Raw genomic sequence first — 25,658 nt, forward strand, 5'->3', positions numbered from 1 at the left:
CCAAACCCCCCCGTCTGCTCGAGGGACCTCAGCTATCGCCTCGTCACTGGGCACGTGATGCGTACAGAGAAGCATCGTTGCGTTCGCCCTGCCGGCACGTGGGCAGCTAGGCTAGACGTGAATTGGTGAGTGGCGCTGAGCACAAGCAGGGGGAAATTGTCCCTTTCTGCTGACGGTAGGAGAGAGCTGCTGTGACAGGTAAGAGAACTTGTTTGATCTAGGAAGGTAAACCGGTGGCTGCATCCTCACATGCTGCAATAGAAAAAGAAGGTACGAGGGCAGGGACGACCAGGCAGAACCGGGGCTGGGCGCTGCCCCTGTGCAGGTAACTGCCCCCAGGCAGGCTCCTTCGCTGTTCTGCAAACATGCCGGTTTCCGAAGAGGAGGAACATCACCCCGGGGCAAGACCGCGGTGGTCAGTGCCCACGCACCGCAGCCCAGGGGCTTGGGGCGAAAGGCCTGCAGCATCCTTGGAAGACCGAGACGCCTGCCCGGAGGCGGACGGTCTCCACGGGCGCTCAGCCCCACTGGTGGGCATCGGCACCGGGGCCGAGCTGGCAGTGACGCCAGGAAGGTGGGGAAGAGCTGGCAGGACGGGGCCAGAGAGCAGAAGAGGTCAATTTGGAGTGAGCTGCAGAAGGGGCAGCAGCGATGGGGACCTCTCCAGCAGCCTCGGGCAAAGCACGCCCCGGCGAGCAGAGGGGCGGTGGGATGTGCCTGCCCCGGCGTTTTCCAGCTCTTTTACGTTTACCGGCAAAAAGGGGCCACTAAGGGCCGACTGTGCTGCGCTCTGTGCTTTTGGTTAGGCACGCGTGGAGGAGGGTTGTGCAAATATGCGAAGGAAAACGAAAAACCCAACCAAAAAGAAGAAAAAAACCCCAAAACCCCAACCATTTTTCTTGTAATGAATCGGGCCCGTACACTGCATCGCAAGATCGATCGTACTCTACTGCTCCTGAATACAATTCACTACCATTGCTGGATGGAAGTGGCGAACCCAGGATGTCCCTTCCGAAAACCGGCTTTGGATGGAAATGACTCTACGTAAAACACCGCCGTTCCCAGAGCACGTTTTGCTGGAAATGTGAGTGGCTGTCGGGCCGGGCCGGTGGCAAACCCATCTTCCTCCTTGAGATCTCGGGGCTGGGGAGGGGGGGGGGGGTGTCTTTTGATTCAGTTTTGGGGTTTTGCCAGTTTTGTGCACGCAGGCAATTTTGAGGCTTGAAAGACATTTCCAAACACCATACTGCTCTTTAAACTTGCCAGAAAGGGTGTTGTTAATTTAGGGTTAGATTTAGTTTCGTATTGCAAGTTCAAATAAAAAACAAAAACGAAAAAACAAAACAAAACAGAAAACCCAACAGAAGAAAAACCAAAAAAACACTCAAATTAAAGACAAATGATTTTCAGGCACAGAATTGATCAATGCTCAGTTCAGTTGTAATGGGCACCAAAAGCACTCTGATTAAAAAAAAAATAATAATAATCAGGGAAGCAACGTTAATCCAGCCAAACCCTCTGTGCCTTGCTAAGGGGCAACTCACCAGGTCTGTTTGCACGTAAAACAAAACCTGAAGGGCAAAACATGAGGAAGAGGCAGAAACAATGAAGTCTGTTTTCCCGAAATCATATGCAAAATCAATCTTTTTGTTTTTTTCTATTTTTTTTTTCCCCCTCTATGAAGGGTCAGTAGGAGAAGCCAGGAGATGGGGAATCCCCAAAACCAGTCTGGCAAGTCACCCCTTAGGCGCTCTCTACATGCCACAAGATGAAACTGGTACAGATAATCCTTTGTAGCCTGCAAGCAGTGCCAGTTTGCATGGAACGGAGTTCTCCTGGTGTCTTTCTTTGGCCTCCATGGCATCAGGCTCACACTCGAGACACACCTGGGCCTGCGCCCTCCTCGTAACCCCTCACACAGAGGTTTGGTCAGGTCTTTTCGGGAAGAGCCCGGTTAACCCACCGGGATTGCCAGAAAAGCCACCGAGAAACCCCCACTTCAGGACTGCGCCATGAGTGAGCTGGAAGGCTGCCGCCGCCACCGCGTCCTCTGCTCTGCCGCCTCCGCCATGCACGCCGATGAGCTGGGCCCGGTGAGGGGCTGGCGGCCGGGGGGCTGTGCAGAAGGCACGGGGCGGCAGTGGCTCTGTCCCGGCTTGATTTGGGCTGGCCGGGGAGCCGAGGCGGTGGCGGGCGCTGCCGAGCCACCAGCTCAGTGATGGCTGTAATGAACGCTTCATGACCTCAGCAAAGCACTAATTCACATGTTTAGCTAAATTTAAAACCTGAGGTAATAACGGTAATTGGCAACAATTTATTTATTTCCCTTAAGGGGAAAAAAATAAAAGTTTTCAGAAGGACAGGAAGAAAAGCTTTGATGCTCCTCACGAAAGCAGGCCGGGGTTGGAAGCGGGCAGGGCCGGCAAAGTGCTGGCTGCGCTTCAGTGCCAACAGTGCGAGCGGCGGCGTTTGCCCCGCGCAGGAAGAAGATGCCGCCCCTCCCTGAGGGACATGGCCCATGGCTGCAGGGTGCCCCACGAAAGCCGACCCTCACGCTGGCCACGGCAGAGGAGGCGACAGCGGCCCCAGGCACGGCGGGAGTACCTGGGGCCGCTGCTGCCGCCTCACCCCAGCACTGGCTTTCCTTGAGAAATGAAAGCTTTTTTTCAAAAACACAAATTAATTTCTTTGGGGTGTTCTTTATAACCTCGAATTTAAACCAAAGAAACAAAGAAACCAACATAATAAAGGAATAAATAAAGAAACAAATCAGAGTATCTACCCTGGTTTTGGCAGTTCTTACGCCAATCTCCTGCAAGGTGCTCCAGGCCCCGTGGCCTCTGCTTGTAGTTTGGGTTTGGTTTGGGATTGATTATTTATTTTGTATAAATTTGTTTTTTGATTGTTTGTTTTCAGGTCCCCAGGATAAGCGCGAGGAAAATCAGAGAAATGATGGAGAGCTGCAGCCACACAGAATACCGACAGAGCTTTTACCTGACCCTGCACTCTGAGGGTTTGCTCTTCCACGGGCCCCCCTACCTGATCCTCTTGCTGCCGCCACGGCTGCCGCTGCTACTGGTCCATAAGCTGCTGCCGGAAAACCTGGCCGTGGAGAAAAGGAGAAGGGTAAAGAAAGAAGCCAGCGGGTACCGCGAGTCTCTGCAGGGCAGCTGCCGAGGGCACGGCATTTCCAGACGGCACCGTCCCGGCTCTCCATGCCATCAATGGGCAGCGTTTTTAGAAAGAGCCGAGCCCTCGCCAGGAGCCCGCTGCCGGTGGTCTCTGCCAGCACGACGGTGCCCCAAATCCCCTTGCAGAAGAGGTACGTGGTGGCGCGTGCCGCTGATGGAGCGCCTGGCCACGGCACGCCGCGAAAGCCGAGGTGCCAGGGCAGACAGAGTGGCGGCAGAGCCTGCAGCGCTCAGCTTACGTCTCTGTACTCTCAAATGGCTAGGGTCAGACCGCTTCGCAAAACAACGAGGGAATTCTATTCTTTGCTTATTTGCAAGTGATAATAACGTGCTGATCTACAAACATAGCAGTAATGGAAAATATGAGGAGGTCCTCATGTCAAGATCACAGATTTGCTGGGATCTAGCAGAAAAATATCACTGGAATGTAATTTAAAAAAGAAAGAAAGCATGAAAGAAAGAAAGAAAGAAAGAAAGAAAGAAAGAAAGAAAGAAAGAAAGAAAAAAAGCTTTTGAAAGCAAACCAGCCACAGATCAAGGAGCTCTAAGACACATGCCCTGCTACAGGGGGACCGAGCCCTTACAGATGAATGAAATGCTGCTAGCAAGACTGCAGATTTAGTTTCTTTACTTAATTAATATTCAAAAGATCTGCCAGAGGCTCTGACTTTAAAAATATGTATTTTAAGAGAGCAATGGCACGGTCCAGGTGATCAGCCAGAACCCCAAACCCCCTTGCTGCAAAGCCAACAACAGCCCATGAGGTTCCTGGTCTCCGGGGAGCTCCAGCCACTCCTGGCACCCAACAGGACAACCCCAGGGGTAGTCCCCACCACGGGACCTGCCCTTTCAGCGGGCGCCAGGACTTTGATCACAGCTGCTTTGCAATGCTGAAGAACCACAGAAACACAACTGAGGCAACAGAAAAAGAGACCAGCGAGCTAGAGGAACGGAGAGAGCGAGACCCAGAGCAATCAGCAGACTACAAGCCCGCTACCTCGAGCACTATCGTCTCAGCTACAGGTAATCTACCAGGGGGAAAGGAGCAGAGAACGACTAGGCTAGAGTGACTTGAAGCTACTTAAAACATCAATTAAAAAAAGACATACTTGCATTTAAATATGGTAATAGGGCTGTTGGGGGAAAAAAAAATAATATAGGTAAACATGTGCACAGCTACCCCAGGCTGCTGTCTGCTGCTGCTCCCCACGCGCCGCACGGCTAACCTTGTTCTTAACGCCAATGGGAATCTGTTTGTTTTTATTATGTTGATGAACTGCTGCAATCTCTGGGGAGTGGGATGCAGGATGAAGCACATCCAGACCCAGGGATATTATAACCAAATACCCAAGCGCTTGCTAAATTCCCTCTTGCTGGTGATGGAGCCATCGACCCTGGTCGGGTCCCCCGATATACGTTCAGGGCTGGAGCTGCGTTACCCTGGAGTGAGGCGGCCTCGGAGTTCGAGTCAAAGCAGCCTCCGAACAGCAGGGAAGGCGCCTGCAGGACGCGGGCTGAGGCTCTGGGGGTGCGTTATCACGCAGAACCGTGCCTAGGCCAAGCCCCGAGCCCTCCCGCTGCAGCTTAGGAGGGAGCAGAGCTGGCAGCGTCCCTACAGCCCTACGCCGCAGTGCGCGTCCCGCCAACACATCCCGAGAGCAGCATCCTCAGTGTTCCCATGGCACGGCCAGGACCAGCTGGCCACCAGCAAACGTCTCATTTGGAGGCTCCAGGGGCTCCCTAAACCATCCGTAAGGGATCAGAGGAGCTGTGGATTTTCCACGGAATAAAATCCTCTGCCAAAACCAATCAAATACCCTTCAAATCACCAAGCATCCCCTGAAAGCAGCATAAAAAACATGGCTGGAAAGTTTGTTTCTCTTGTTCAACTGCCAGGGACGCTCAGTATCTATTTGAAATGCAGGACAAAAAGTTTTGCCATGCAAAAGAAGAACGAAATAACAAGGGTGGAGAAGGCACTCCACAGAAGGAGCCTGAACAAAGGATCTGTGATTGCATTCCAGCGTGCACTGTGGACAGATGTGTGAAAAATTAATCCCTCCACCCCCAAAGAAAGCCATTATCCCAATTCTGAGATAAAAGCATCTGCGCGACATGGCACTCCAAACAACTCAAGCGTGATCGGCTGTTTGCGCTCGGCCTGGGAACGCTGCGGCCGGCCAGGCGCAGGGGGAGCGGCAGCGGCACGGCTGCGTGGCCCTTACGGTTGCAGAAGTGGGAGATGGAAACAGGGTTCGATTATCAAGATTGGCAAAAACCCTGCTTACTGATACAGACCCACAGGCTGGCTCCATCACTGGAGGATCCCTAAATTAATCCGACCTACTGAAAGTAATCAATCCCCCCCGCCACTGAAATTACATTTGCCAGGCGCTGCATTCATCAGCTCGTTCAGCTGAAAGCAGATTTCCCCGCCATCACACTGTTGAGCGCATGAATGCTGTGCGGCGTTGCACGCCTGTGCTAACTTTGGTACTTATCTGGTTGTTTGCCCCGAACCTCACAGCAGCCACCAGCAGCTGACGCCTTCCCCACGTCACAGACGGGAAAAACCGAGGCACAAAGCAGCAAAATGACTTGAGACAGACATTTGCAGACAGCCAAGGGTGCAGCGGGCTCTCGCAGGTTCTGGTCTCAAGCTCCATCACTAATCTGTAATTCCCTTCGTACCAACCCTGTAACACTCCTTAAGCACTCTGGTCACACCGTATTATTCCCTCCCATTGTTTATAAACCTCTGCGCTGGTGAGGGCTTCAAAGAATAGCACTGCAGTGACAGCGCAATTAATTCTGAACCCGTTTTGTCTACTGCAAGAAACTTCTGCCTCTATCACCCTTCTGCCTGTGTTCTCACACCATTTTATTAAAATCTGAGAGCTGAGGTGCCTGCTGCTCTGTAGTGAAGAGGAAAGCATTGGCAGGCACTCTTGCTGGTTTCCAAGCTCCCAGGAGGAACCCGTTTGTCCACAGAGCCTCTCGCTGGTCGCCCAGCCCACGCTGGTGCCTTGGCAAGGCTGTGTGCCCGCACCCCCCCACCCCCGCAGACACCAGGGTTTAAAACAGGGTGAAATGCAGCCACTGAGTCCCAGCGGCACCTTCCCGGGTGCTCTTCCCCAGGCAGTGGCAGAAGGGGATGCGATCCGTCCCGCTCTGACTGACGGGGCATCAGGGGCACCTCTGAGGGCCGGAGCAGGGGGCAAGGAGAAGCGTGAGCTGGCAGAGCCCAGAGTGGGACGTGGCAGAGCCCAGCGTGGGACGTGCCAGCGCCACCGTTTTCCCTCAGCAACGCCTGGCAAGTGTGGGCTTCTCCAGGCGACAGAGCGGCGGCTGTGGGGATGCAGGACTGCTGGCCGTGGGGGGACGGAGGGCTGTGGGGTGTCAGCAGGCTCCTTGTGCCAGCCGCCGAGGGGCTTGCACACTCCCGGTTCATTTTTAACAAGCAGCTTGGAGGTAAGCGGGTGCCAGGAATGGGTGCCCGGACCAGAGCGCCTTGAAGTCAATGGGAGCATGGACTGCAGCGTGCTCTGCATCCCACCGCCAGCCAGGCAGGGAGCGCAGCCGGCGCCAGCCCGGCTCCCTCCGAGCCCTCTGCTCTCTGAAGTCAACTGGAAAATCAAAAGGGGTGGAGGGAGAGATCAATTCATTCATCGTGTTTAAGGCGCTCCGATTCCTGCCGAAACGATCCCTGTCCTTCTTTGTGTATCCGCTGCTTATAACTGCCTAGAGAAAACAAGATGCCAAAGCTGTTCAAAAGGACAAAAGTTCCCACTTCAGGCATTGCAATTAGAAGATATTTTACAATAACTGTTTTGCAATGGGCTCGCACGCTGTCCAGGAAAGCCCTGAGGATTCACATCAATTCCATGCTCTCTTCTTGCTCTGTCCGAGCTAAAGCCAGTATTTGGAGTTCAATTCTTCACAGATAAATTTTTTCTGCTTCCTGCATCAATAGTTTCACTTTAAATACCGAAGCAGCTTTGCGTGAGGGAAGATGGACACATCTCTTCTTAAATTCTTTGCCCTAAGGTCACAGATTTGGTCAATGGCTGGCTGCAAGCAACTGCCTTCTCCAAGGCACAAGTAAGTTTGGGAGAAGGGGGCTCACGGGCTGGTGCACACCCGGCAGCGGCAGGGCTGCGTTCGGGCAGGCAGCGCCCAGCCCCGCTGTCTGCGCTTGGCATTACCGAGCAGAACACGCCGAGAGCCCGGGATTGAGCGGATCTTCCAGGGGCTTTGTGAACAAATCTGGGGAGAGCTACGCTGCCTGGGCAGGGCTGGTCCTTAAGGGGACTCGAGGGGCACAAGGGCACCCGGTGAAGGGCACGCTCCCTCCACAGGTCTTTGCCCTGCTCCATCCCCTGCCCTGGCGGGATCCTTCCCTTCTCAAACCACCGATTTCTCCTTTACCCCAGCCTGAAGCTGGCTACAAGGCAACCAGGAGCGAGTGAGAAACACAAGAACCATTTTACCCCTGTCCTCTACACGAGCTGCCAGGATTCCCTCGGTGCAGCCCGGGCTTCCTCCGTGAGAAATCATTGCCTGCTTCAGACCTGCTCCGCTCTGTTCAGCCCCTGCAGACTCCAAATATCTTGCGTCCCCAAGGAACACAAGACCTCGTCCTCTACAAACAGCCAGACAACAGGAATCAAACCAAAAAGAAGTCATAAAGATCATGAAATTAGTTCTTACATCAAAAAATATTACGCAAAGAATTTTCTCTGCTTCTAATGGCTAAAGCACTTGGGGCACACAAGGTCGTACGTTTAGGCTTTAGCAATAAGCACATGGATTTAAAACAAGAATAAAAGCGGAAGCTGAGATTCACAAGTCATCATCTGACTCCAGCAATGGACTTCAGGAAATAACCAAAATTATGGGACACGCATGGAGAATAAAACAAACACCACCACATAACTACGCCTAGCAAGCAGACCCCTGCCTCTCTGTTTACAGATTGTTTGGGTATTTGCACCCACGGGCAGGAGAGCCAAATAGCGCGGCTCAGTCTGACGCAGTCACCGCGTCTCCGTGCGGGGCGTTTCGGAGGGCCCTGCGCACCGGGGCATCGAGCTCTGAATGCTGCACCCCCCGCTTTGCCTCTTACGCCGATGGTGCTCCCCAGCACGCTGATCTGAACACCGGTCATTTAGGAGGTTCACTTGATCTCCCAGGAAAAAATGCAAAGTCTGGAATATAAAATCATCTGCAGGTTGAGTGGGAAAAGGAGAGGGGGAAACTGATACCCTCTTTTCAAACGACGTTACCAGCAGCTTTGATCAGCACAGAAAAGCTTCGCGAGGCTCACAGCTGTCATTTCAAATGGGTTCTCGCTTGCATTATTCTTTCCATTAGGCAGTGTTATCCTCTTTGTAGGATCTTTAGGCTTCATTTCAAAAGTATCAGAGACTCAAAACCGTGAAGCAGAAGAGGCAAGAGCCTGGTAGCTTTTTTTTTTTTTTTTTTTTGAAGGCAGGCAGGCGTGGGTCCAATTTACTGGACAAAAACGTAGTCTTTAATGGTGAGCACGCACAAGGGAAAGCTCCATCCCAAAACAATCCCTTTATGTTTAAAACCTTCATCTTTCAGGCCTCTGTGTCTCAGACTCCCCCTCCCTTTCTATAAGGAAAGAAGAATGAGAAAGAAAAAAACCTGCTACCATTTCAAGCTTTAGATTAACAACTAAATGCTCAATATTTAGAGGAGAATATATACCCAGAGAAATCAAATTTTTATCTAGAACCGATGAAAGATCGGGATTCTACCAAATCATTCACAACCGTTATCATGGTTTAGTAGCAATTAACTTTTTGGGATTCGATTGAAGGCTCTACCGCAGCTCTCCCAAAGTCCGTAGAAAGTGAACGTGGAGACAGCCCCACTTGCAACGTCTCCTGTTTCCCACCAGTGACCCTGGCTTGTCTTTAAAGAAGTGGGATAGCGCCGTCCGTGCAACAGCACGCCGAGGGACCAAGCAAGGTGCAGGGCAGACCTCCCTGGACATGGAGAATTTCTCTCCTAAGCTTTTGATCAATTCTATTAACACTTCTAGCACCTCCAAGCCCGCTCCGAGTCCTTTATTGTGACAGCCCCATTAAATGTTTCCCTTTGTCTTTATACGCTGTGTTACATCAAGCTTATTAAAATCTCTTTCACCAGGTCAGAAAATTAGTGAACTTCAGATACAGCACATCATGCATAATGGCAAGCTCATTAAGCAGCCCACTGCGTTATTCAAGGCATGGGCATCTGCTGCTTAAAATGTACGGTGCGTGGCGAGATTTCGTAGGAGAATTCTCCACGTCAGACGCCCGTAATGCGCCTTCACACCGGATGCGTGTTTGCAGATGGATGTTACTGTGAACAAATATTTCTGCTTTGGAATTTCAACAAAACAATAAAAACCAAACAGAGTTAATTTAAAATTTGGCACTTCCACTTTATGTACAGTAAACGACCCGTTTTTCAGCTGTTTACCACTCTCAGGCCACGGTTTTTAAAATGAGAACGATGCACTTCTGCCCAGTAATGACTTTATGCATGAGTGAGACAAAGCCTTGTTTGTCTCCAAATTATCATTCTGTGTCGTTTCAAGTGTAATAACCCTTTTGCAGTTATTTCACCGTACACAAAACTGGGAAACTTCTCAAAGGCAAATAGTTTATTCTAAGAAAACTATTTATTCACAAAAATGCGAGCCAAAAAGCAAAAGCTGGCTGCTGATTTAGTTTAGTTACTTTACTTAAAAACGGTTCCTATCCTATAGCAGCTTCAAGGCATCCACTATGCTTCTCAAACGTGTCCTGTGACAACTACACCTCCTACCATCCAACACTCCAACTCAATATGTAATTTGGATTCTCCCTAATTTAGTAACTGGTGAAACACAGAGAATTACGAGCTTCAAGTGAAAGCAGCTGAGTGAGCTCAACCAAAACCCTTCCTGAAAGCAAGTAATTCTGTTTAATACCAAGTTGATCACTCCGATGAAAGCATTTCTCTCTTTAAAGCCTGAAGCCAAACACTTACCATTGGTTTTTAATAAACAAGGTAAGTATAAATGAAACGATCACTGCAGGAGAGGAATACCTGTGAATTCACTGCAGGGGAGGAATACCTGTGAATCCCCCGTACCCAAGCTGTCACACAGCACCGAAGCTCTGAATTTCAGTCACCTGCTGCTGAATGAACAAGGGCAGGTTAGATGGAACAGCATTAAGGCATATATTTAAAGTTCAGCAAAGTGGCACTGATTTGCTTCAAGCCTCATTTCAGTTGCTTCAATGGTAGAGAAAATGAGCTATTTGGTTAAACCGCTTGCTTAAATTTTTATGAATGATCTAAACTATCTGGGTAAGTATTATTAAAAGACAGAGCCTTGACGATGAACAAAGGCATAAAAAGAACTCATGTCTGGAGGCTGAGGCTGGAAAAATTCAAGGCAGACAAGAGGCAACTATGTAAAAGAGAAGATAATTAATCAGAGCCAAGGTTATCAGAGGGTAGGAAATTCTCCACGACCTACGTGTTTCGAAGTGGCGGGTGAATGCCGCTCGCAGACGCTGCAGCTCTCGAGCCCAACAGCCGTCGCTGGCAGAGACGGGAACTTCCCCCTGCCTTGCTGGAGGAGCTGCCGCCGGCTATTTCATCATCCACATGATAAAAAAGGTCAGAGGAGGGGACTGCGATCCTGAGCCCAGAAACCTTCAGGGCATCACTGCGGCGACTGCATATTACTGCTTCTGGGCAACGGAGGACTTGGAAGCTACTTAATTATCAGCTTGGAATCCTACTACTAAATGTGATTGAAAAATATTCACGTTTGAATGTTTTTGTGCTTTAAGGAGACTAATCTCTTCAAGTTCTTTGCAACCCCCAGCTCCCAATTTTTAACAGCTATACAGTTAAAAATTGTACCTACAGAGGCATAAGGTCTAAAAGCAGGCTAGCCATCGTGCTCCGGCTAACTCGGACACGTAGAATTCCTTACAGCAGAACTGGCATTACCAGACCACGCTCTTCATTCTATAGAGTTATCCACATTTTCTTCCATACGTGGCTGTTTGCGTTATGCCTCTTTACTCTTGTGAATAATTATTCTCATTACACTTCCCAGTTGCTGCAGCTGTGGCCTGTTCACAGCAGAAGCGATCGCTCCGGAGCTCTGCCGCCGCAGCATCACCCCGAAACGCAGAGCTCCCGAGAGACCGGAAGGTTTGGGGTTTTCTCCTTTCCTCTCCTCCCTGTCCCTTCACCGTCACTCATTTTCAGGGCAACGACACTGAAGTTTTAAAGCCTTTCTCAAACTCCACGCATCGATGAGCGCTGAGAATAGGACAATCAGCATTTAAGTTCAATGTTCAAGATGTTCTCGCTGCTCAAGCGGTTATTCAAGGCATCAGTAGAGAAAAACCTAATGAAGGATCTGGGCAGTTTTGGTCCATAGCCAGACCTGCTGTTTGGGGAAACCTTAACAGCAACCCCACTCGCCCAGCGGTGCCGGGGAGGAAAAGGGGGACAGGCAGCATTTTTACTGGCCACGCTCTGCTGCCATTGAAATTGGTGGAAGCTGGACCACCCACTCAGCTCAACAGCTTCTCTCTTGAAAACCTCACCTTAAATTTAATATCCAGGAGATTATTTTAAGGGGTGGAGGAAATGGGAGGTGAAAAAGGAACTTTGTGCAATTCTCTGCAACATTGAAAATAATGCAAGTCTTCTCAGAAAAAATGTACCAAAGAGGTAAAGCTGCTTAAGCTCTGTTCGGACTCGGGGAACAGCTCTAGACACCATTTTTTCCTGCGTCAAAACCAAAGCTGCTGTCATCTAAGCAGAACTTGAAGGAGTACCTTCTGGCTGGAAATTTATGGGCTTTGCTATATTAATTTCTCAGTTTGCTGTCTGCAGTTCCAGCTGCTCCTCACTCCAGGGATGCACCTGCAATGTGAACGGTCCTGCCCTCCACCAGCAGAAGAAACCCAAAATCTTAATTTTAAACCAGGTCCAGTCTATAGTCTTTGTTTTCACTGATGGAGGCTGAAACGGAGAGGTTTGAAGAGTGGTAATTAAGGTGGTTCTAGCAGATTTCAAATGCACTTTGTAAACCATTTTATGCCATGCAGATGCAGTAACGTGTTTTAGGTGAAAAAAGCATGCAGCGCAGGGATGATTAGAGCAGATTTTAAGCAGTTAAGAAAGGGTTAGACAGAGGAGTGAGAAATATTTCCAGCTTCGTTCCACATCTCATACTGTTACAAGGCTTAACTAACTGAATAGACAATTTAACACATATTTTGTATTTCCTCCTCCTGTTTTGCACCTGCCAGCAGTTTCTCCTTCTTTCTTAATGTTAAGTTTGATCATTAAATTATCATGACCAGACAAACTTTGTTCCCATTACTAAGTGTCCTATAAGTCTTAGACTTGTGTAACGGTGCTTTAAAAGAGCGTTTTACAGAGCTGGCTCTTACTAATCCTAGCTTCATCACTCCCTACTGGTAAAGAAGCCCCGTGTAGGCAGCATCTCCACTTTCAAATCGCTTTACATCACCAGAGCAGTCGGGCGCTCGTACAGGGGAACGTGGCTCGGTGAAGCACCACACACATCACGTTGGGAGCCAGACCCGGCAGAATTACAGCCAAGTCCTTCGCGGGGATTTGGTTTAATGCTCCTTCTGGTGAACGTACCGACTCCCAGACCGCGCCAGACCGCACTCGACACGGCAAAGCTGCACCCGCTGAGCGCGGCCGCCGCTTTGCACCACCACACCTCGCTACAGATGAAACGGTCAGCTTTGCGGTGTGTCGGAGCCACGCGCACGCTCTTTTCCTCCCGCTCCCCCTGCACTCCCTTAGGACGTTGTTAACCAGGAGCGAGAGACCTGCGGGACCAACGTAACTCGCAGCTTCCTAACGTTGCCGGGTGTCCTGAAGAACGGGGACAGGAACTGCCTTACCTCACCTCCTCCTTCAGACACTATGAAAAAGAAGCCTTAAGCACGTCATTATTATAATAATTACCCTTGTCTTTGGCACCAGCTCCTTTTCCTGACCCAGAAAATAACTATTAGACGTACCAGGCAAGCATCACGAATAACTTTTACACAAGAATACCTTCCTGCCCAGCGCTGGTGGCTGACAAGTGAACAGTTTGTGACCGGTATCAGGAAAGAAATTAAATTAAGCTCTACAGATTCACAGAAAGTTGATTTTAAATGCTCTCGTCATAATGAAAAACATCAGTTTAGACTTTGAACTGATCTCGCGCTGCATTTTCACGGCATCGGGCACCGCAGGAGCGTGACCCAAGGCTGGGCTTCGCGGACCATGGAGTATCATTATTAATAAGCAAGTGTATTTCCCTGAGCTCTGGAAAGTTTGTGAAAATATTTGTTTTTCCCACCTCTCCCCATATACAAAGGTTTGAATAAGCTTTAACAAACATACAAGCAAATAAATCCTTAATTAAAAAAAAAAAACAACAAAAAACCAACTTCCTGAGCTGAAGGCTTCTAAGTGACTTTGACAATCCCCAACCACCCAGGTATCGATGGAAGAAAGCGTAACCGAGATAAACACAGGCACGGCCAGCGGTGCCCGACCCCCCGCGGGGTCTGCACCGAGAACACCGGCTGCCATCCCAGCCAGGGACCTTCCCTACGGCGACAAGCGTTACCTGGTTTTCCTTTCCATTTCCAAAGGGCAGAAAGAGATTCCTGCACGTTAGCGCCGGCGAGCTTGCAACAACTTTTTGCTTTTGGGTTTGATGCTTAAACCGCCCCCCCGGGCGGCTGGCAGGGACTGCACTGACCACAGTGGTGGAAGATCAGACTGTTGGGAATACGCGGTTTTAACACGGAGTCACTCCTCTGCCCCCAATTACAAATGCATTGTCCTCTTTTTTTGGTTTTAATTTTTGCTGCAAACACACCTCGTACGTAACCGTTCACCTGCAGATTCTTCAAACACTGGGTCACACGCTTTGAGTGATGGTTGTTTTATTCTTTTATTAAATTGTGATTGGTACTGGTTATTTGGTGCGTCCAAACCAAAATATTAAAACTGCAAGCTAAGAGAGCAGCAACACAGCATATCCGTTGTAAACAATTTATTATTATTTTCTACCTCAGTTACTTACAGGAAAAAAGTCATAAAAAAGAAAAAAAGAAAAGCACAGATGGACTATTTACAAAAAATGAGAAAATTCACAATAGCCGAAATGTTTGCAAATCATGCACACTAAGACAAGTTCACAAAAGCAAAGCAATTCATAGCAAAAAAACCCAAACAAAATAATAAGAAGCCATACAGATTAAAAAAAGCTATTGCCTGCAGAAAAGTAAAAAGAAAACTAACCAATTATTACATCAAGCATCTTTAATGAAATGAACAGCATAGCCGTGTACTGTAGAGCCTTTGACACTGACATTTTAAACAAGTGGATTAACAAACATTAAAATGCATTACAGTTCTACTGTAAGCATGCAATTTACTTCTCACAAACTTATAAAACGGGTAGAAACACTTCAAGAAAACCAGAATTTAAATACGATGCGTGTTAGCTACCCAAAAGCCCAGAATCTGGTCTTGCTAAAAATGAAGCCAATGGATGGAGGCATCATCACGTAGTTTTGCAGCTTTTCTACGATTTGGGTGGAGATCAAGAAGCGCGATACAGCTTAAGCTAGCAGGGGAAAGCTCGTCCCGCTTGCCAAAACTGAAGTAATTTGCCCATGATTTGCAAAAGCAAAGTCAGGAAGTAGAAGCGACTGCACGGAGCGCGTGAGAGCATCCCGGCGGCAAGGCGAGGGGCGGCTACCGGCTGGGGCAGGGACTGCTGCGGCGCGGGCGGCGCGGGCGGCGCTTGCACGGTTGCGGCAGCTCTAGAAAGAGCCACCAACCCGAAGCGAAAACACGCGTGGGTCTGCTACGCCCGCAGCCGCCAGCGCCGCAGGGCCACACTGGAGGACACAGGGCACTCGTTTTGCTAATTAAGCCCTGCGTTGCTAATGATCCTAGCGACAGGAGACGCTAGTCTCGCTTCACCCTAATTATGATTTGCGCGACTGCTGAACGTCTCTACGTTAAAAAGCGCCAATCTCTCACTTTGGGGCTGCTTGTGAGACCCAATCATCAGTTTTGCTTCCCTGATAAAATTCTTTCTAAAAAGTTTGTGAGAAGTCATGCCTTTATAATGCCCCTAACCCCAGTCCTTGTGAGTTACATTCCAAGTGGGCATTAAAAACTCATAACAAAGCAGAGGAAAAAAAAATAAAAAAAAAAAATAAAAAGCAAACTCAAAGCAGTGAGGATATGGAGCCTTTAAAAAAATAAAAATAAAATAAAAAGTCCAGTCAATCAAACCAGCCAGTAAGAGCAGCAATTTTTCAGTGGACATTGATATTAAACATGGACCACCCAGGCTTTTTCTCTCTCTCTCTCTCATTAGCACTGTAGTAAACCCCGATTAATTTGTTATGCATCTTTAAGAACTAGTTGATAAAAATTATGTCTTGTGAAATCGGCAAATAGTCTGCAAAGTGAAATAAGAACAGAAATTAATAGATTAAACTGAAAAGATAAGTCCCAGAAATTAAAAAAAAAAGACACAGAAAGGGAGTGATTGCAATTAAAAAAAAAGAAAAGGCTATGTACTGAGTTATAAAGGCCTAGAGGAAAAAACTAACGGGATGGGAGAAGATAGAGCAGTCGCCAAAGAGACTGCGTGTGTCTCGCCCGTGGAGCAAGGGACCGTCCCCGGGCTGACAGCAAGCAGCGGAGGATGCGGGAGGGGGCTCGTCCAGGGGACCCCCCCCCAGCAGCTCCGGCAGCCGGTGCGCCCCGGTGCAGAAATGGAAACGCAAACCGGTGGATCCCAACATTTGTAGCCTCGTTTCACTTGGCCAGCAGTAAATACCAACAGGTTCAATTCAGGTGGGCATTCCATTTTCTTTTTTTTTTTTTTTTAAATTAAAAAAGTAAATAGCGTAAGCTGAGGAGGAACGGGAATAACGCCCACACGCCAGGTGAGGAGGCAGCGCGGAGCAGACCCTGGGAACGGGGACATCGCTGACTGCAATGGCACCCTCGGGGACAGCCCCGGCTCCAGCCCCCCTGCCAGGCTGATTTACTGCCGGCACCAGCGCGGGAGAACAGGCTGCCCGACACAACCGTGCTGGAGTAAAAAGCACCGCCAGGTCTCCCCTATAACGAACCACGGGAATACAGCTGTATATTTATGTGTCCTGTTTTATATGTATACTTATACATACACATCGGTTGCACCACCACCGCTGTGCAGGTACCGCGGGGCCGGGAGGCAGACGATGCTCTCGGGCACGCTGCTTGGGATGCTCCCGCAGAAAACGGCCGAGTATTTTTCGTTTCGAATCACGACACTGAGCCTTTGGGCGTGACAACTTACTAAAAAAGCAGATTTCAGATTTCTCTCCACTGGGGTCGCACGTGCTCCTATCTCCTGCTCCGAGCCACAGTCGTACCACGGGCCCCTCGGGCACTTCTGCAAGCGTCGGAACACGCGGAGGGAAGGGTCGGGGGTTCAGGCCCTTTGGAGGAGGAGCACTACGCGCTGGACCCACGCTCACGTATTCGTCCCGTGGCACCGAACCCCCTTCCCCACGGCCGGTCGGTCAGGCTGCCTACTCGATTCCTTCCCCGGGGTGTCTGGAGCAGCAGAGGGGCGAAAGGAGAGCGGGGAGAGCCCCGCGGGCACCCGAGACACGACAGGACAAACCGCGTGGAGCGGCTCTGACTTCCACCGCTGCTCCCGTGGCAGGAACGAGCGGTGCTGGCACATCCCCGTCCTCAAATCCTGACCTGCTCCCGACACGCTCCCTCGCGCCCCGAGCTCTGCTCCTGTGGTACGGGGCTCTCTGCCCCCAACGCTTGTCCCTCCAAACACCTGGCTCCAGGGAGGGGGACACCCCGTCCTGCCGGGGGGCATCAACCCCCTCGCGCCATGCCTGCCGGCACGGAGGGGTCCCGCGCCCCGCGCCGCTCTGACCGGTCGCGTTTCTGGAGACCGGAGTCCCGAGTCATCTGAGAAAAACCACCTAACAACTCTGTTCACGGTTCTGATCGCTGTTAAGGAATCAATTGTCTGAGCGGGAGGGGAGCAAAGGCCACGGGCAGGGAAATCCAAGCGAGGTGGCGGAGGGCTCTGAGCAGCTCCCCACCGCTGTGCTGCTCCCGAAGGCACAGCTGGTGCCCGCAATGAGATGCACCAGCTTTTTAGTGACAATCCGCTTCGATTTTCTTCTGCGTATTCAGTCTCTGCAAGAGACTGACAATAACTAGCAAATAACTGGAAGGCCCGTTTCGAAAAACCAGGCCCTTAGTAAAAATACACATAAGGAGGGCTGGAGTCAGCCGGTACCTCTGCTGTCAGCTGGCAGACACGTTCATTTTACACATGCTTATAATTAAAGTCATCTAAGCTCTGCCGATTTTCATCATTTAACTTATCAAAGGTGTCTCTCATTTAGCTGTCTTCATACGAATCAGCTGGTACAAGGCATCGTGAGGACCCGGGAGGAAAGCGTGAGACAAGACGCAAACGCCTTCTGCAGCCTCCTCCTCCTCCTCCCTTTCCTGACGGCCGCGATCCTGCCAGCCCGGACCTCTGCCCACCGGCTCCAGCCGCGCGGCTGCCCTGGCCCCACCAGCAGCCTGCTCCCCCCCTCCGCGGCCGCCCCGGCGGCTCCGCTGGCAGCCCTGACACCCGGGGGGGTCTCGGACCTGGCTCGGTTCGGGAGGGTGTAGCACGGGTGGGGAGGAGGCAGCTGAGCTCTACGCAGAGCCCTACCATCTGTGAACGGAAAAAGCCCCTCGCAGCACCGTTTCCCTTGGTGGCAGCAGTCCTGCAAAAACCAGCTGCACAGAAATTACCGTCCCAAGGACGTTGTTCGCCCTACGGACGTTACTAATACGTATGCATCCGATGCAACGCGTCATCCCAATGACCTAGTGCCGAACACAAGGCTGCATCTTCACCCCTGCGTGCCGCAGGCAGCGCCGAGCATCCCTCCGCATCCTCACCCAGCCGAAGCTCCCTTCCTTCCCGTGAGGGTCTTCGGTTTTCCTCCCGCACCCGCCGGTGCTCAGGGGGTTTCTCAGTTACCCCGAGCAGAGCTGTGCTCCCACCCCTCCCGGAATGCCGCGCAGGCTGGTGGGACCGCGACGAGCACGCTCAGGAATGTAATGCACAGCACGCCGGGGTTTCCTCGGCGCGGCGTCCAGGCGGGCTTCAGCTATGAGTAAGCCGTAAGCACAGCAGCGTCGCGTCGCTCGTTCGAGCTGCCCGGGAAACCCCAAGGCGAAAGGAAAGGAACCTGCCCTGCGCGGTGTCAGCCCCGCTGCGATGGGAAAGGGCTTTTCACCACCCCGCCGTGCCCCGCCAGTGTGCTGCGGCCCCCCCAGCCGGACCCAGCGCCGCGGCGAGGGAAGGGGGGAAACCAAACGGAAGCCAAACCAAAGCATCAGCAGGCGGCTACAAACTATTTCTGTGAAGGACACCAGAGACAGCGACAAAGAACACAGGAAGGTCGGACTTTTCACTCCGAGACTGCACTTGTAACGAACGTACACTTACCGCGGGAGAGTGTGGGAACGTGTGTGCGAGTCTCTGTGCGTGTGTGTGTCTGTGTATATCGCTATAATATACATGAAAGGAAAAACCCATCAAAGGGAGGGTAATAGCTCTTAAATTATCTCTGTTGCTTTATGTTTTAATTTAAGAAGTTTGTTTTCAAATAACCAGTACCAATTTACACGTTAGTAAAAATGTATTTAAAATATGTATATAGAAAGATCTATTTTAAAGTAGTAAAAAAACTTGTTGTTGTGTGAGATGCTCCCTGCAGACTTGCCTGTCTCAGCTTGCAGCTATGGATTTAAAAAAAAGGAGAAAAAAAAAAAAAGAAGGAAAGAGGGGAAAAAAGTAAATCTGCAAATGAAATGTACGTACCTGGGAACTGATAGCTGTAACTTGGGGCAAATCCAGGATATCCTCGGCCATACGTTGCAACAAAATTTGGGTAACCTTGAGCACAGAAAAGTTAAAAAAAAAAAAAAAGAGAGAGAGAGAGAGAAAGAAGCGTGAAGATTAATACAGGCTTTTTGTTTTTAAATACAACACAAAATGACACGGAGGATGAGTGAGACTCGATTCTACAGCAGGTATTAAACCCCAAGATTTATTCTGCTCATGCAAAACTGCAGAAAGGTTTCATTATTATCTCGAATAGAAACATCTAGAGCTGGCCGGCTTCCCGCTCACTCGCCTGTCTGGCTTTGTGCATGAGACCTGTCACTCCGGTAATTAACATGCACTTTGGTATCTGAAGTCCAAGGACTGTGCATACTTGTTAGCTGGAAGAGTAAATGCCAAATGCTAAGGCTAAACACATAACACAGGTTTGCTCTGACATTTGGAGAGCTTACAATGAATGTACTTTGCTTCACAGCTATTGACAGTTGGAGATTAAGGTAGTAGTAATTCTTTATCCTGGGAGTGTGAAGGACAACAGTTAACACATCAAAGAGTTAGAGGCAGCAACAGCAATGAGCCAGAGAGTCAAAGAGCTTTTAATTTTTCTGGAAAGTAAAACCCAGCTACGAGAACCACTTCCTATAGCAATTTCTGATACGCGCAGAAACGCGTCCAACCTCAGGCAGCTTTTGAAGTTTTATTACGCGAAAAAGACCACTCGAGATCATAAGGATGCCGAAGTAAACGCACGCAGAGGCAACTCTGCCCGCTCTAGCGCAGGGCTGGGCGTGAGGGGTGGTGCTGGCCAGAGGGCAGAGCCCTCGCAGGGCCGTGGGCGCGGGACGAGCGCCCGCGGGTGATGGACGGACAGAGGTACCACCGCTCGGGCGTCAGCCCCGCGGGTGCTCGGCCAAGGGCTTCGCCCTTACACAGGGCATGCCTCGCTGCCAGCACGGGCGGCCAGCGCTGACGGCCAGGGGAGAAGGGTTTCACCCTCCGGGCAGGTTTGTGCACGTGCTGGAGGTGACACTAGTCCCTAACCGCGCGTGGGCTGGCAGCAGCCACGGGGTCACACGCTGTGACCCCCCCCTGGTTTTAATTTCCCAGCCCTCATGCAGAACGGCTGTCCTCTCCGGTCCCACCGCCGCTGTTTGCCATGACCGGTTTGGCCGATGCCACAAGCTGTCCTCTACACCAAGGAGATTTCCTAAAACTGCAACCTCGCTTCTGATCCTCAGCGTTTCCTTGCTCGCTTTTCCGAAAAACAGGAATCACCCTGTGCAATTCCCGTGCAACAGACGCTGCACAACGTTCCCGCTGTCAGCGTCAGCCCAGACTGCTCCAGTCTCCAGGAAAGACCTCTCCAGACCAGGAAACCATCGCAAAAAGTTTGCCCTCGCTCCGTCTGAAGTCAGCAGGAATCTGGGCAGTGACGAGAGCAGCAGCTGGGCTGGACCCCAGAAGGGGTTTAGCAGCCGAACGGTCCTCCCGGGGCTCTGCTGTCTCCGCTTTTATTTATTCCTTAACATACTCGCACATCGTACAGCTATTTTTCTGCCGCAGCAAGTCCCTCCATTTCTGATTAGATTTATATATACATATAACGTCCTATTAACCATAATCTAAAACTGGAAGATAAAAATGCTTGGATGAATTTTGATGACAGGATTAAGCAGTGCCAGGGGAAAGCAGCCCTGCGATCCCAGGACAGCACGCTGCGGCTTTCAGCGATATGTACACACCGCTTAGCCCTTGCGTATTTATTTCACAGCTCAACAGCCTGATTCCCTTAGAAATTAATCACCTCTGTCATTAAATCAGATCTTTCAGAGTTAAGCTTTACAAACCTTTTTTCCTTTTTTTTAAAACAATAATATTGATAAATGGATTGTTTGCTAAGTAAGTAGCGCCATTAACACCACTGCAAGCTCCACCATGAAAAAAATCACTCTGCGGCGTCCGACTGCAGCCCCTCTCCTTGCCAAGTGGAAAAATTAAGGTTTATTCCGATTTGAATGACTCCAAAGCAGATCTGCCCGCTCAAGACTGTTGGGGCTGCAAGGGACAGGCGCCGCCTGAGGTCTGCGCTGGGGAGCGGGGGCTGCAGGCGCTGGTCCCCGTGGCACCGGCCGGACCGGCACGGAGGGGGATGGCTTGCGTGCCCGTGGTGTTTGTGGAGCCGGCAGCGCGGTGCAGGATGCCATCTCTTCCGCTGCCCCGGGATGCTCTGCGGGGCCGGGGATGCTCCTGCCCCGGTGGTTTGCGTCCAAAGCCAGGGCAGCGTGCAAGCGCGGCAGCAGCCCGGCTCCCCCGGCCAAGCCTGACGGCACCGACGGAGCTGCCTGGGGGGGCTCTCGCCTGCATCGCCAGCGCTCAACGCTCTCTAGGTCAGGCAGATGAAATCATAAATTTATAATACAACATTACTTCAATTTTCCTCTTCATTTACTGCTGCAGTGCCCAGCTCTGCTCTAACGAGTCAAAGCCCGATCCGCGCAGGGGAAATTGCCTGGCTGAATATCAATAGCGCATTAACACCATGCCCATGTGGATGCTTCATCAAGCCAAATTATGGCCATGCTGACCTACCCACCATTTCCATTAGATGCCATTCTCATCCTGCACTGGGCACCGAACTGTTTATTTGCTTCAGCAGTCCTGGGGCATGATCAATCTCTCTAATTATCTCTTGCTGCTAAACCAAAAATCCAAGTTTTGCCTGGATTACCTGCTCTGAAGCGCAACCCTCCTGTCCATGGAAGCAGAACTCAAACCAACAACCAAGACTCCATCCCACCAGCACCTCCAGAGGGAGAAACAGCTGCTCTGCTCCAAGCGGGGAAGCGTCCACAACCACTGAACCAGGCAACGGAAATGTCTTTTCCTTTTCAATCGTGGTGATCCAGGATGGCCAAAGCTCATGGTTAATATGTGGGAACGCTGAGCACGTTGGGGGCTGGGGACCTCTACTTTCAAAATTAATTCAAATGTTCCAGTAAATGCAAGAAAATTATTTTCTCCCAACGTTGTTCAGAGCAAGGAACGCCAGGTCCTTTGCAAGGAAAGGTAGGGTCCTTCTGCCGAAGCATAGTCCCATGCTGCAACAAAAATGCTCAGGGTCAAGAGAAATGTGCTGTGACCTTGACAAAAGCACCTGTGGCACCAGGGAATGCAAACCAAAAGTCATCTCCTACAGACACAGGGGGTGGTCACGTACTGGGGAGCACCTATGGAGAAGAAACACATCTGCCGTAGAAGCGTCTCCCTTGGTCCACCAACGTTGACCTACCTCCTGCTTCAAGGGAGCAAAGAGCTAAGCTGAAGGTGGCCGCAGCTCTGCGTCCATCAGCCATGGGTGCTGCTGCGGGGGGTCGGGAGGTTGTGCCAGCCTGTGCTAACGAAGGGCTCCCCTTCCCGAATCCTGCCTCAGAGCCAGCTGCTACTCTGTTAAACAGAGTCTGATGGTAAAAGGAATGACTTTCTTTGAAGGGCACAAGCTTCTTTTATGCATGAGTTGAGCCTACCTAGCTTGAGCGCGTGCAGCAGCGCAGAGCCCCGGCCCGCCTCGTGCAGCGACGTACGCAGCCTGCTAGAGACCTCCTGGAATCTGCTCTTCGTATCAGACATCGCTGCGGCACTCTGGGGGTGTAAGCTTTATGGGCCGAGCGCTCCTGCCTCTGGAGGGGTTTGCAAGTTAAAGAGAGCCCAACTTTAATATTAAACACCAGCAAGGCTAAGACGCCCGTCGCCAGAAGAAACGCGTGCTGCGGGGCCGCAGCTCAGATCAAGCAGCGCGGCAGTCACCTCCGGAGGCGGGCATCACCGCCGGGACCACCGCAATGGCGGCCGCGACGTCCCCGACGCAGAGAGCTGCTTCAGATGGGAGGGCAGAGAGAGACAACCTCCTATTAATGTTGCTCCTCAGTTGTTTTCCTCTTTTGTCTCTTTTTTTCAAATTTTCAGGTACAGACCTGAACGGAGGGCAGAAAGCCGTGGGGCAGCACAGCAACACCCCCACGCCCACGGGTGACAGGGCTCCTGGTTTGCACACCAGGACCAGGTGACAGAGGCGATGCTTCTGGGCGCAATGGCAAGCTTCTCGGCCTCCGAACCGCTCCTGCTCAGGTGCGGACGTGTGCGTTGCCTGCTGGGGGGGACACGGTGCCTGTTCCCGAGTGTCCACGGGGCTGGGGGGGACACGGTGCCTGTTCCCGAGTGTCCACAGGGCTGGGGGGGACACGGTGCCTGTTCCCGAGTGTCCACGGGGCTGGGGAGCAGCTCTTTCTGCCAGGTGGGCTGCCAGGGAGAGCGAGCACTGGAACTGAACCCACTCCAGCCCGCTCTTTATGCTGAGCGACTAATTAATGTTCCTGATCTCCCCTGAGACCCCGTGTGTCCCATCAGCAGACCGAGCCCAAGACAGCCCAGAAGCAATCCTGGCAAAAAGCTCAGCCTGCCCGTGCTCTTGGAGTCAAGAAATCCTTTCAGAAGAACACTTTAATTTTGTTCCAATCAACCAAATCATCACAGAAGCGGCTGCCTACGCACCTTTAGACCCCGGCTGCTGCAGGCTCCTCGGGGAGGCTGTGATTAATGAAAAAGACCAACTTCCTTAATAGCTTTGGAGGGAGTCGCTCCCCGCTCTTTCCTTTGGATTGTCTCGTGCGTTCGTTCCTCCGATTCCCTCCTCTGCCCATGAACAGCATCTGGAGAAGGTGACCTTGAACACGGGCTTCTGGAAACAGGTATAAAAATCCTTCAAGAGCAGCCCCAATCGCTCGGTTTCAGTCCGGCCAGGCATCTAAGAGGAACGGGGTAGGGCCGACACCGGCCGCCCGGGATCTCAGCAAAACACTCGGCTACTGCAAACGCTGCCTCCGGCGATACGTTACTCCATGCGCCTCGTTGTCTGATGGGTTAATTATGCCCCTCTCCCTGCGGGGACGGGGCCCCACCACGGGCCAGCAGCTGCCGGGGAAGGAGAGATTCGGGCTCCCTGCTGAGCCGCTGCCCATCGCCCCGTCCCAGCCTTGAAGCCAACACTTACAGGCAGCCTTTGAAACCGGGGATTTCTAATGGCCGGCCAGCCAGCTTTGCTCTCATGAGTTGCAATTTCCTTGTTCAGCACTTAATTATTTAACACGGTGCCGCTGTAGCAAGCGGGAACTCGGAAGACAAAAAACCCAGCTAGAGCAGATAACGAAGCATCTGGCCTTCAACACGAATCAATCACTAATTCTGAGCAAGTCACCCTGATTTGAAATCTAATAAGAGCACATTGCGAGACCGGCTGGAGCAGAGCCGGTCGGGGTGACCCGACCCACCGCAGCGGGATGGGGATTTGCCAACAGGCGTCCGCGGCACTTGCTCTGCGCAGAAGCAGATCCGCTGGCTGACGGCTTCTTCCCTTCCTTCTCGTGGCTTGAAAGCACCTTCTTCCAGAGAGGCAGCCCCGGTGGGAATGCCTGACGCTGCACCTGAGGGCTGAATTTTCCCTTCCCGGGTGGATCCCGGCTCCATTCACTCCTTGCCCGGCTGGAAGGAGAAGGGTTGAGGCCACTCTGCCCGTGGTGAGCAGAAGAAGGATGCTGCCCTGGGTCTCTTGCTGGCCCGGGCGCTCTCCTCCGGCAGGGACGGGGCAGCCAGGCTGCACGCACCACCTCCACCGCCCCAAACCTCGGGCACCACGAGCGGAAAAGAGAGAGAAACAACAGAAATAAAGCACATACGCTCAAGCACGCTGGGAACACACAGGTAATGAAATCACAGGCTGACTAGAAGAAGATAAATATTTTAAGCATAAAATGTAATTTCCAAACACTGTGGGGCAGGGTGGCGGTGGAGTGTGGGGACAGAAAAATAGATGATCAGCTGAAATAACCGAATTACGCATCCCAGAAATGGATTGCTCCAGCCACACGAACAGCAGTACTATTAATTCAGAGATAAAGCAAACATGGCAGGAAAGTTTTCCCTATCAAATCAAGCGCTGCCTGAAGTCAGACATCGCAGCGTAACAGCCTGATACTCGTAGGAACCGAGTCCTCTGACCTGACGCCCACTCCGGGAGCCCTGCGGTCCTCCAGCATCTCGGCCAGCCCGGGGACCTGCTGGGCAGAGCTCAGGATGAGCCAGCACCAGCTTCCAGGGCTGGTTTTTGTGTTCAGCTCCTGGGATCGTCTAAACCCGGGACAGCAAATTCAAAGCATCCTGGTGGGGCCACGTACCGGGCTGGGAAAGGCTCATTTCCGCCTGGGAACGCCTCCAGCTGCCCTCTCGTTCCTGCGTGCTTGAGGGACACAGCAGGTGACAACTGAGGGACAGTCCGGTGGTACAAAGGGAGCAGACAGTTGAAAATACACGGGCTTCTACAAAGATACGTTGGCAACGGATTAGCAGCATTGTGGCTTAGTAAATCTGAGGACAGAGTATCAAGCAAG

At 51.4% G+C, this 25,658-nt stretch overlaps 1 protein-coding gene across 17 annotated transcripts in view; it reads right to left on the reverse strand.

The window, feature by feature from the left end:
• Window positions 1-25,658, reverse strand: part of MSI2 (musashi RNA binding protein 2) — a 253,167-nt gene that overhangs the window by 23,162 nt on the left and 204,347 nt on the right. For 5 of the 17 annotated variants that reach the window (XM_054847380.1, XM_054847379.1, XM_054847374.1 and 2 more), the window contains exons 10-12: window positions 19,195-19,269; window positions 3,040-3,102; window positions 1,545-1,571 (exon numbers count right to left, since the gene is read on the reverse strand). In XM_054847380.1, coding sequence (XP_054703355.1) covers window positions 1,545-1,571; window positions 3,040-3,102; window positions 19,195-19,269 — 165 coding nt within the window. Of the gene's footprint in view, window positions 1-1,544; window positions 1,572-2,994; window positions 3,103-14,309; window positions 15,742-19,194; window positions 19,270-25,658 lie in introns of those variants that run through there. The other 12 variants (XR_008579861.1, XM_054847372.1, XM_054847378.1 and 9 more) reach the window with 4 other exon arrangements.

The sequence above is a fragment of the Grus americana genome, chromosome 19 (assembly GCF_028858705.1).
Source record: "Grus americana isolate bGruAme1 chromosome 19, bGruAme1.mat, whole genome shotgun sequence".
Lineage (NCBI taxonomy): Eukaryota > Metazoa > Chordata > Aves > Gruiformes > Gruidae > Grus > Grus americana.